Source organism: Sander lucioperca, chromosome 11 (genome assembly GCF_008315115.2).
Source record: "Sander lucioperca isolate FBNREF2018 chromosome 11, SLUC_FBN_1.2, whole genome shotgun sequence".
Classification (NCBI taxonomy): domain Eukaryota; kingdom Metazoa; phylum Chordata; class Actinopteri; order Perciformes; family Percidae; genus Sander; species Sander lucioperca.
In genome coordinates, this window is record NC_050183.1 from 37,356,195 (window position 1) to 37,369,162 (window position 12,968).

Here is a 12,968-nt window from a genome sequence, read left to right on the forward strand (position 1 = left end):
TAATGTTAGAGATAGTGAGATGCTTGCTACAGTTACACTTCTACTGATGAATCAGCGAAAACACATTTTATTTCTCTGAGTCACGGCTTTGTTCTAATGCCGCTGGGCTCTCTCTCGCTCTCTTCAGTCACTCTCTATCTCTCTCCACCATATAACATTACAGTGCTTTCGCCCGCTCGTTGAGGCTCCGTCTTAAACTCTGCTTTTTCGACCAGCTGTTTGTAACATTAAAATAAAATGGATTATGGATCATTTTATTTCTATAGTTTATAGCTGACTTCTCTATTGGCTGATGAAACAGGTGACGTCCCTTATGTTCTGTGACTTGAACAGCTGAAAGTCTAGACCCCAATTATAAGATGACCCCACTTTTTCTGACTTTTTTCTAGGAAAAAACTCTGTCTTATATTCGGACCAGTACGGTAAGTTGGAACACTGAAGTCAACCTCTTTTCTAACAAGAATTCGACTGGAGTGTGCCTGCTTGAATGATAGAAACATGGTTTGCCGTGAATTGAAATGTCTTGTTGTATAAGAGCCTTGTGCCATTCTCTTTCATATCCTTGCATGTATGTCCCACTCTCTGCAAAGCTTTTTTCAAGGAGGTCTATACACTGACTTTGCCCTCCCACTGCTTCTCCTTAGGACACCTGAATCGTATGGCTTATTGGCTAAGCATCCAATGCCACATTTGTTTATATCCCATGTTTCCCCAGTTAGACCTGTCAGGCTATCAGTGAGTAGAATCTCCATTGCTATAAAGAGAGCAGGATGAAGTGTGAAGTAAAAGTCTCATTAAATTTTTAAGCTGCCAAGTGTGAGCACAATCCCCCTGCCAGGCGGCTCCCAGCTGCCTAGAGAGCCACTGAAGGAAGGGGAGTTAAACAGGGAGGATAAAAAAGGCACTACAGAGATCCAGAACCAAAAGGAAAGTCTGACTCTTTACAGTTCCTTCTCATTGCCAAGGAGGCTTGGTGTCTGTCTAAGATGCACACCCAGCTATACATCCCATACTTCTTTAACTTTTAACATATGGCAGCTTGCATTAGTGCAGGGTAAAGCTAGAAAGAAGACTGATCCTGTGTCCTGTATATATAGCTGTATTGGTTTCAAGTGTCACATGCTGAAGGCCTTAATGGTGTCCCAGTCTGCATGAGTTAGTTAAACTATGATTCAGCCCGCTCCAAGTGTGAGCATAAAAACCCAAATTAAGAAATACATCCATTCTTTCAAAATAAAAACTGCCTCCTTTAATCAGAATGTATTGCTACTAAAGCTGCCTGTTTCTTCATAACATATGGCATCATACTCCATCCACATTACTTACAGTACCATAGAAACATTTTTTTTATATTCAAGCAGTTACGACTTAATATTAAGAATTCATTGGACCATGCTGTTTTGTGTTGATGCTATGATGGGTTTCACATAACAAATTCCCTCTGTCACATTCAGAATTTGACAATTATGAGTTATCTATTTTGACCCCATTGAGTTCTATAGTGAAGCTGCATATACAGTTTGGTGTTACAGTATATAGCTTATAATTTATGTCCTTTGCATAATACTATTTCATGCTTATTGTACTGATAAGGCATTACCACCCATGGAATCAAAAAACACATCCTCTTTGAGCGTGCCCAGTCAAATAATGGATGACTGTAATCTATTAGGTTATTAGAATGTAAATTGCCTAGGTAGAAATACTTGTGGGGGGAGATTACAGATCTTAAACAATAAACAATAACTTAAAAGTATAAAGGCAGAACATTGTTAAATGAGTAGCAGAACAAAGATCTATCATCCTTGTGAAATACTGACATTAAAACGCTGCATCTCATTGAATACACAATGGGATCATTACTGTTTTCTGACCTGAACCAGCATATGTAGTATATGCTGCATTTTGCCCTCCACCTTTTTATTTTATCATTATTTAAGGCAGTGACATATTGATCTGTACATTAAAATAATGTGTCTTGTTGAGTATTAAATCCTGGCACTCGTGGCACTTGCATATGTGTATTCTCTGTTTGAAGTAATGGAAAAGATCACATATGGATGCTTTTATTTTTTTTGAACCCTCTTTGCTCTTCTCTTCACTCTCAATCATCCTGCTCTCATTTGCTTTGATTTGTTCTGCTCTTATATTTGGATCATCTTGCTCTAGTGTTTCTGTGTCAGTCTCTGTGTCAGCTGAAACAGCCTTAAACCCAGGCTGAGCTGACTCAGATACGGAGTGAAAAATACTGCACGGCTCTGACCCGCAACCCCCCCTACCCCTCCTTCGTCTCGGTGTATTTATGTCCCGGGACTTACTTCCTACACGGCCCTGCTGAATCCTGGCAATTTGTTTTACAGCTCTATCGTTTAAATGTTTAATTGAGCCACTCATATCTGAACAGTGGAAGTGTGTGAGTGTGTGTGTGTGTGTGTGTGTGTGTGTGTGTGTGTGTGTGTGTGTGTGTGTGAAAGCTGAACGAGGCTGCTGAGGGATGGTGGTGATGTGTATGGGAGGCAGGTTAGGGTGTGATGGAGATCCAGCCAAGGTCTTATATGTGACCTGCCGATGCACTCCTATAATTCATACACCTACAATTTCTTGCTATCACCCTTCATAAAGTGACATTATGTCGTAGTTAGCTATTGGCAGATCATTTTTCATTTGGATGAGGACAAAGAAGTATATATTTCCCACACATGCATGTAAGTGTATTTTTGCATGCACATGTGGACTTTCTCTTTCCTTCCTGACTCACACATACAATACATACAAAATGCCCACTCCTACTCTACATGAATAACACAAATGTATTCAGCTCAAGTCCTCCGAGCTGGAAAATAAGATCAGTCAGGGAGCCTTTGACCCTAGCCTGTGGCTGTACGAGCATGTGACAGTGAAACAGTGAGAGGCTCAATATAGAAAGAGTATGTGTGTGTGTGTGTGTGTGTGTGTGTGTGTGTGTGTGTGTGTGTGTGTGTGTGTGTGTGTGTGTGTGTGCTCATGCAAATGCGCTAGCCACAAAGTGCTTCTGTTTGTACATGTTTATGTATGCACACACATGCATTCATGTGTGCGTGTGTGTGCACACTCATAAACTCTAAGAAGCCAGTGCTCATGCTTTGGGGGATTGGCAGTAGATCTATCAAACTGCTGTAGTTAGTCACAGTGTTAATATTCAGTGCACTTCAACACCTCAGCTAGCGATGCTATTGGCTGGGCTTTATTCATGGTCAACAGTCACGGCCTTGGTGTGGCAGTAAACGTGCGCACGCGCACACACACACACACACACACACACACACACACACACACACACACACACACACGTTTATTGGTGTTTTAAGCCCCCCAACGTCTCCTTCCAGGCAGCGCTGCACTAGGATTAAGCAATGGTTATGGTTAAGGTTAGGTGCCTTGAAGTCAACGGTCGCAGCGCTGCCTGCCACACACACACACACACACACACACACACACAGTTTGTCTCATGTTCATTAGAAGCATTAATAATTTATTTTAGCCCTAGAGAAGTAGGAATGAGACGTTTGCTTATAACAGTTGCAAGGCAAAAGATGCCCTTCAAAAGTTCAGTATCCTGTATTGTAGCTGTTAATGGTCTGTTTTTTATTGTTTCACTTCTTTATTCACATTTATTTAATGCATCCAAAAGTGTTAAGGTAAGATTATTTATGTATTCATTCCATCAATGTACTTTCACGTGACTTCTTTTTGCAGCTGTAACTCAACTGCAATCAATAAGGACTCAAATGGGTATAGATAATTGGTCCAAGGTTTTTCCAGATCCTTTGCTACATTGATGGACACTTTGCTCTGAATAGCACCGTCCTACCGAGGTGTAATGGTCCACCGGTGGTCCGCTAATCTCAGCAAGGCAGGCACACTGTGCCCTCTCCTCCAGCAGCTACAGGATATGAGATGCTGATCAGATTTCTATAATCAATTTACCAGAGCAGGAGGTATAAATCCTGTCCATTCACTCATTCTCCCTCTGCCCCCCCCCGCTCCCCAACTCTTCCTCCCCTCTCTTCTGCCCCCTGCTTATAGTTAGATGAATAATTCAGCAGCCAATGTGGTGAAAGGTGGAGTAAACAAGTCTATTGCCTAATATCCCGAGAGGCTGCCAAAGAGAGACGAGTGAGGGCAGAGAGCTAGCAGAGATAGGGGGATGGAGCAACAGAGTAGGAGGGTATCTATGGAGAATGGACATCTAGAGTCTTTCCTCATGACCTGCAGTCATTTGCACTTAGATTGACTCGGAGGTTGCGCCAAAATGGCACAGCTGGCTTCTAGTCCTTCTCTCTCCTCTCTGCCACACATTGGCAACCATTAATAATAAAATCATATAGTCAAACACAACTTCTGGGAGATAGGGTGTGAGAGAGTTCAGGGTTCCTGCTTCTCTGAGGTGAGAGTTCCGAAACAAAATGAAGTATAAAAGCAGAGTATACTTCAAGTGACTATGTAATATGGGACGCGACTCTCTGTCCTCTTGTCGGATGTCACGGACAATAACTTTTTTTTTTTTTAACTCAGGTTTGGAGTGCAGAGTAAGTAGCTTTTATTTTGACACCATCAGGTACGCAGGGACCATGTGTAACCATGAACAAATGAGCAGTATAGCTTCTGCACTTGTTAGGATAATTATTTATCAAAGAATGGAAAAAAATCACTGGAGTTCTCTTAAAAGTTTGTTTACTTGCAGCAAGTAGAGTCAGTTTACAGCACTTCAGCATAAGTACAGAAAATGACTGTCGATAGTCTTTAACAGTAGCTTTTTATATGGAAATGGAGTAATATCACACAAAGAGAAACCTTCTTATCTCTGGTCAGGCTTGATGTCTCCTCTGCATGCCCTACCCTGGGTTTTCTGTGCTTTCCACAAGGTCAGTGATACTCATGATTATCATATGAGAAACATGCAAATAGTTTAACACTAAAATGAAAACTATAGTATGCATAACTTTTCTAACAGCGCTCATAGTCAATTCAATACAGAGAGAATTCAGAGGACACGGTGTGCTTACATAACAAGCAAATGTAATCTCACACTGGAGTTATAGTCACTGATTATGCAAGCAGAACCACTGATTGATGACTCACCCAAAATTCAATTATCATTGTAAACAGTTTTATCTGGAAATTAGATTTGGATTTTTTTTTGTTTTGTAAGTATCATGTTAATTAAAGAGACATAAGGCTATTTATTTATGGCTGTATCTGTTTTTAAAGTTGGGATATTTATGAGGATGGTTGCACTTTCTCTAAATTGATTTAAAAATTTGAAGTCGGGGGTGAGTTCAAAACTAAGAGTTTACAGGTATTAATCAAGAGAGGTGCACATAGCTATTGTGATTGGTACATAGTGTGCATGTGATGGATGTTGCGTGGTGTGTGTATGTTTCTCTGTTTTTACATTTGTGAGGGAGAGAGCTGTACTTACTGGCATGGTCTGGCTACCGTGGAGGGCACTGATTGCAGACTGAGCCTCTGTATGTGTGGAGAACTTGACAAAGGCACAACCTGGAAGAGAGAACAGATGCACATCACACACATGCACACACACAGGCACATACACAGGCAGGCAGGCAGGCAGGCACGCACGCACACACACACACACACACACACACACACACACACACACACAATATATACAGTAAATGTATTCAATTGAGTGAGTTTAAAAGCCTACAGTATATTAATAAAGGATTTTGAATTGTATTTGACACCACAGAAATCACTGTGCAGCGAGTGGCTCTCATTGCACAGCAGGCTGCACCACTCCGGGCATTAGGCAGGCAGACAAGCAGGCAGAAGCCGCAGGCTAAAGATTGCACTGATGGAGCAGAAAAGCATGCTATTTAGCACCACATGCCTGTCTGTGCATATTAAATACTAGCTAAACTAGCTGCAACTGTAATGTTTTTTAAATAGATCTTTTTTTTAATAGAAAACCACTCCATTTAAGAACTTAGAAGAGTTTATTGTTCCCACAACCGGATGTTCTGATCAATATTTGTGAATATGACGATGTCTGTCCAAAGGCCAGGAACCACAGAACCAACACTCTTAGCTCTAATGTCCTTGAGGAATATTGTGAGCAGTAGATACAGTGAAAACAAGTTGAAGATAGCTTTTGTGGATTCACAAAGTGAGCTGTTGCACATTCATTATTCAATTATTCAACTGAAGTATGGCCCTCTTTTACAACTGGAAAATTTGATTTAAAGCTTCACTTTGTCTCCTTTGGAAAAACTCTCAGTCAGTCCCTCCAGGATTTTAGCTGCCTTTTTTTTTAAAGCAGCCATATTATGCTCATTTTCAGGTTCATAATTGTATTTTAAGGTTGTACCAGAATAGGTTTACATGGTTTAATTTTCAAAAAACACCGTATTTTTGTTGTACTGCACTGCTCTCTCTCACTGCTGCAGATCCTCTTTTCACCTGGTCTCTGTTTTAGCTACAGAGTGAGACCTCTTTTCTTCTTCTTCTTCTGTACTATCTTTGATTGCACTGCACATGCCCAGTAGCTCAGATGTAGATCATGTCAGCTAGCTAGCTCCATAGACAGTAAAAGAAAGGCTGTTTCTACAACTTTGGTCAGTTACAAGGCAGGATTAGCTGGGAGACTTCTAAATGAGGGCGCACATGGAAGTAGTTCTTTTGTAGATTATGGTGAACTTGTGTGTGTTGTAGCAGTGCTTTGCTACTGAGAACGAGGTAGCATGCTAGCGTTAGCATGCTAGCGTTAGCATTAGCGTTAGCATGCTAACGCTACGAGCTAATGGTTGCGGTTAGCCTGCTCGTTTCGGCTTGTGACATCACAAGCCGTGCCGATTTTGAACAGCTCACCCAGAGACTGAAGACAGGACACATTCAGAAACTGTATCTCACTCTAAACAGCATGGATGGATTTTTTTCAAAGTTTGTATGTGTGTGGAAGCACCAGAGACACAACATAACACCCCAAATCCCAGAAAAAGTGTTTTTTTCATAATATGGGCACTTTAAGATTGTTGCAGCCCAAAATGCCTGATAAACATAAACATAAAAGTTGTGATGTCTTTTGTATGTTTATTGCAATGAAGTTGTGGGAGACCGTGAAAGTTGCAAAATTTATAGTTCTTTAAAAATAAAAAGGAAACTTGTTTTGGGGAGAATAAAATTACTCTGGCCTGAGTTTTCCTAGTAACCTTACCAAAAAGACTGAGAATGCTGCAAATGTTGGTATAATATGAAAATGACTGATTTAAGACAAAATAATAATTTATTGAATGAATCAAATCTGAACATATGTGTCAGTGGCTTGTTGATCTTTACATTGTTAGTTAATTTTCTATCCTGGCCTGGCCTGGGACACACATTCAAACGGTTTGATAAAGTACTTATTGGACTTTAACTTATCGTTGCACAATAACGAGCATAGCTGTTCTCAATTTAGGACATTGTGTCGTCTCATCTCCGTTTTTCCCTGCATCCACTATGTGTGATTGTGTGTGATTGTGTGTGTGTGTGTGTGTGTGTGTGTGTGTGTGCGCGCGCGCGTCAGTCGCAGGGGGAACTAAGCAGCCCCGCCCGCTGCAGAGAGCCGACAGGATTGAAACAGCAGCAGCTTTCAGCGACTTTAGAGAGAAAATAATGTTACAGCGTACATTAATGTTAAAATGTATACAGGTTGGCAGGATGGTCTGAAATGTTTTGCACGGTCTTTCACTGTACGTTTTGTTGGTAAATGTGAAAGTCAGTCACACACGTCTCGTCTTCATCAGAAACAAGGAAATGATTAACCCGTGGCCGTTCTCACTCCTGCTTGGTCATTGGCTGAAGTCGCGGGAAACTTCAGGTTATTGGTCAAATTTGCGGAAAAGTTGCAGTAAATGGACAAAATTGCAACTCGCACCAAATTCGCGGTGATTGGTTGAATTTGCGTGAATTGGTACGATCGCGACATCGTGAAATACTGGAGGGACTGCTCAGTACTCTGGCATAAACGTATTCATTCACATATCCGTTTTCAAGACTAGTATGGTGTCCCTGTGTACCCATGCTTAAAAAAATAAAAATAAAGGTAACAATAATAACAATATTGATGTTCATGTTTAAAAAAATAATGAAACCTTGTCCATTTACCGTCTTTATCCAGTTGTTTTTCTGGATGCACTGGATGAAAGGCAGAGACCACTGACCACCAATGATACATGTGTGTGCAGATTATACAGTGCCCCTTGCATGTCTCTGGAGTGAGTTTACGTAACTTAGAGGGCAGAAGAATCCCAAACACCTAAACTCTCCACTCAGAAACATGTGAGGACTGAACCTGGGTCTGTTGCAGTGAGGCAGCAGTACTAACTACTGAGCCACCATCCCCTCTTATAATTATACCCTATTTCACCTAATTTCATTTCATTTTAAGTTTCTTTTCTATTGTTATTTAATCTTTCATACTTTATTCTTCTTATCTTATTAGCTTGACCCAGCCGCCCTGCCATTCTTCCCCTCATAATGGGCTTACCCCTGTGGACACCAGCCAATCAAGATGCCCATTCAAGGTGTCAAACCACCGCCCCCTATTGAGATATGGATAGAAAAGAGCTATAGCTCGGCATGACCTGTACAAGGACTTTGCTACAGTAGTACAAACTATATGCCAATATAATTATGAATTTAACTCTTAACATACTTTGCAAGCTGCAGTATGCCCTGCCTCTGTTTTGCTTTTTTTTAAATTAACCAAACAGGAGTGTTAATATGTAATTGAGACTGTGCAACTGTTCAATAGCTAGGGAGGATAAAATATCCTGCTATCAAAGTTACCGAATTATTTTGTTGCACATAATTCTGCACTAAAAGGATTTTGTGATGGCCAAGTGCAAAACAGATCTGTTTTTACCTGCAAGGGTTATTTGGGATGTTTTTATTAGAACAAAAAAAAACTAATATAGACACTCATCAGCAGACAAAAATGAATATGATAGTGATGTTTGGAGTCTGACGTTTTCAATGTTAGAACAAAAAAAGTTTACTTAGAGCACAACTGTTGTAGAGCCACAGAGAGGAATGCAACTTCCACTAGTGGAAGTTTACTTAAAGTGCTCATATTATGCTTTTGGCTTTTTCCCTTTCCTTTATTGTGTTATATATCTTTTTGTGCATGTTATAGGTTTACAAAGTGAAAAAGCCCAAAGTCCACCCCAAAGGGACTTACCATCTTCCAGAGAAAACACTGTTCACAAACTGCTCCAAACAGCTCTATTGTAATCCAGCCTTCACTTCCGTGACGAACGTGCGTCACTTTGTAACCCACGTTATAATGCTCGCCTAGCTGCTAGCATGGCACTCCCTCATTCTCTGCAACTGACTAGCTAGCCTTACTTACTGAAAAGAGGAGCTGCAGCAATGTACAGTACAACAAATACATGGTGTTTTCTGAAAATTAAACCACATAAACCTATTCTGGTACAACCTCTAAATACAATTATGAACCTGAAAATGAGCATAATATGAGCACTTTAAGTAAAAGTAGCAATACCACAGTGTAAAAGGCCTGCAAGTGTAAGCATCACTTTAATGTTATGGCTAGTAAAGATGGAGCTGACTACTAAATACTGCTGGGTAGCTTAATCTATGATAACGCATCAGGATTTATTTGTTGATTATATATTTTGTATAAAAATGTGAATCTATAAAGTAACTAGTAACTAAAGTGCATTATTTGCCTGTCAAATGTAGTGGAATGTAGAAGTATAAAGTGGCATGAAGTGGAACTACAGTACTCAAGTAAAACTTAAAAACAGTTAATAAAGCTATAGTGCGCCCCCATGAGGAATTCTAAGCAATGACAACAACACTGTTGTTGCATCCACATGATACAAGCCTTCCGTAATCGTGCACCACCCCCACCCCTCCTCCATGCAGTTACTAGTAGCCAAGGAGGACACGGAGGATTAAAAAAACATGATGGACTCTGCGGAAGAGGTTATTATCTTCGGTCGAGTTTCTGCACGCATAAGTCGCCAGATGACACCATTTTCAAAACATAGCCATACTGAGAAATACAGAGAGAGTTGTGTGGAGCTGATAGTCTGAATTATCTTTGTATCAACTCAGTTGGCAATGGCTTGAATGTAACGGACGTTCATTAATATAAAAAAGTTACGCACTAAAGCTTTAAGTAAATGTACTTAGTTACTTTCCACCACTGGCAACTTTCCTTGGCTGCAACCATCCTCACAGCGGGAACACTTAAATTGTTTTGACATCCATCTTTCCCTTCTCCTCCAAACCACTCAGGACGCTCTGGCTTCAAACCCCTTTAGATATAATTCCACAACAATTTCCATAAGCGCTGGCTCGGGAATAGGCTTTAGGGAATGAAAAACCACTGGTCCCTTTGCTCTCTGCTGCATGTCAGAGGGAATTGATATCTCCAAAAGTTTTTGCCTGTCTTAAAAAGACATGCAGGATATCAACCACACTACAGTACCTGAGTTACAGTAAGGGTCTGCAGTACATCCATAGGACAAAATGCTTCAGATTAACACTTTGCAATGTAGAAACGAGATATATGCTGAGAAAGTTTGTGATAGCAAAGTCAGCGGTTTAAAATTACTAGCATTTTTTGAATCATTGCAGCATTTGATGGGATTTACAACTACTCATAACATTGGGTTTCTTGTTTTTCTGGTGACTAACCCCATCCCCCTGCATAGTCTTGGTTTTGTATCTGGCCTTCGGATTTCATCACAGATATGTCCATTTAAAACTTCCCTGTCTGTCTTCAAACAAAGAAAATAAAAATATGATCCCCTTTTTAAATATGACAAGATTTTGAAATGCTTAAATTTTTGTGGGCCTGCTGTTACATATTAAATAATACAATCTCTACAAACGGAACAAAAAGATAAAGTCTAAACAACTAATAGCCCTGCAACTCCTCTTATAGTTCCTTAATATGAAAGACAGACATCAATCAAACTTTTTTGTCACTGCCTGCAGCAGACTAGCACATCAAACAGAGCGGCGTAAAAATGTTTGTAATTATGTGCTATTTGACCTATATCTGATGCATATGTCACATATATTTTTCATACCCCAGTTGACGTAGACGCTCACACACACTGTCACTTCTCTGTCAATGACCTAAATAAAGCTGACAACTGTATCATGGCCCCTACCTTTGCTGTTTCCGTCAGGACCTCTTAGGACTGTGCACTCCTCGATGACTCCGTAGGGTTCGAAGAGGCGGTACACATCCTCCTCAGTCTGTTGTTTGTTCAGCATCCCAACAAACAACTTCCTGTCTTCTGGAACAAACAACGAGACAAAATGTTAAATTATAACTTTGACCTAAATTACTAAACCAATTTGAAAACATAGAGTCGTGGAAAAAACGTCATCGTAGGTGGAATGGGGTTTAATTTAGATGAAGTCTCTTTTTCCATGGAAGCAAACACAGATATACAGTACATTCACAAAGCCTTGGTTTATTTAGCACTGGTTGGGCTCGAGTCACATTGTATTATCTCTTTTCCAAGACTGGTCATTTTATTCTCTAGTATAACTGGATTTAGTCCCATATGGCCACATATACTCTAGCTGCTGGGGGTAAGTGAGTGGTCAGGGGCTGAGAGCAATGGAAAGACTAATGAAGAGGTTTCACACACACACACACACACACACACACACACACACACACACACACACACACACACACACACACACACACACACACACACACACACACACACAGAGACCCAAGACAATGAGCAAGTCTTTGGTCCTTTAAAAGAACCAGGGGCTCCAGGCAGCTCTAACCTCCTACACAGCACACTGTACTGGCTTTTACCACTCTCTCCCTGGGTCTCTGTCTCTCTTTCCTCTTTATTAATCTCTCTTCCCTCTCTCTTTTCTGTCTTTCTTTTTCTCTCGCTGATTCTACATTTTTCAACTTCATTCTTTTTTCAACTGCCTCCCTGCCTTCCTCTCTTTATCTCTCTCTTACTCCACTAATTGCTGCTGATCCAGTGTTTTTTGTGTAGCCAGAGAAATATTTCAGTATGCTCTTCAGTGAACAATGGCGTGTCTCTCCTACGAGCAACGAAGGCTGGGAGACATGCCATGAATAACGCTGACTTTTCAATAGATAGCCTGTATGCTATTGAGTCCTGTTAAATGCTGTGGGATCTGATCTTTACCTCGACCTGACACACTGTGTTTACTGATGTACTCTGGCCTTGTATGATTAATGCTACAGTGCAGCGAGTCTCTGCTGGCAACAGAGGCACTAAAACCTTCCCTTTATACAGATTGTTTCTCCAACTCTGACCTGTGAAGTCACAGTGGAGAGACTGAGTGAGAGACAGGACTAGCGGCCGCTGCTATGAAGAGGTTGAGAGCGGCATAAATCGCTGCCAGAGGTATTGCACAGTGTCAGGGTGACCTGTGACGACTACTGAGTGTGTCGTGTTGTTCTCGTTTCCTGACCCAGACACAAGCCGATACCCACATTCCAGCAGCGGGCATGGCAGCGAGTGCATGCACACACGGCGCCCAGCTAGGGTTTCAGCACTGAGCACCACCAATGATGCACCTTTAAAATAATCACCCGTGTCAGAGTGTTGTCTAGGAAGGGGCGTCCCTCGTGCTGGCTCCTTATTGCAAGTGGCAGGATCAGAGGCTATGTATCAAAACGGAAGTGATGCAATGTGACATCTGTCAGGGCGGATTGGAGAGCATTTATCTGCAAAAAAAGGAAAGCCCTGAACTGGAAAATGAAAGGCCAAGATGGTCCTTCCTTTTGCTGGAGGGAGAATATAAATTCTGACGTTGGATGTGGGGAGATGAGTCGAGGAAGGGGGGGAGGGGCTGAACTGCACAAAATTCCCTGAATGCCGCCAGACTACATCTCATATACACTTGTATACAGCCAGAGAGCCACACACAGCAGACAG

General features: G+C 41.1%; 1 protein-coding gene across 18 annotated transcripts in view; it reads right to left on the bottom strand.

Moving 5' to 3' along the window:
- The window catches only part of celf5a (cugbp, Elav-like family member 5a), a 197,729-nt gene that overhangs the window by 30,337 nt on the left and 154,424 nt on the right, over positions 1-12,968 (bottom strand). For 14 of the 18 annotated variants that reach the window (XM_036007207.1, XM_036007206.1, XM_036007213.1 and 11 more), the window contains exons 4-5: positions 11,193-11,321; positions 5,462-5,541 (exon numbers count right to left, since the gene is read on the bottom strand). In XM_036007207.1, coding sequence (XP_035863100.1) covers positions 5,462-5,541; positions 11,193-11,321 — 209 coding nt within the window. The remainder of the gene's footprint in view (positions 1-5,461; positions 5,542-11,192; positions 11,322-12,968) is intronic. The other 4 variants (XM_036007214.1, XM_036007212.1, XM_031318220.2 and 1 more) reach the window with 1 other exon arrangement.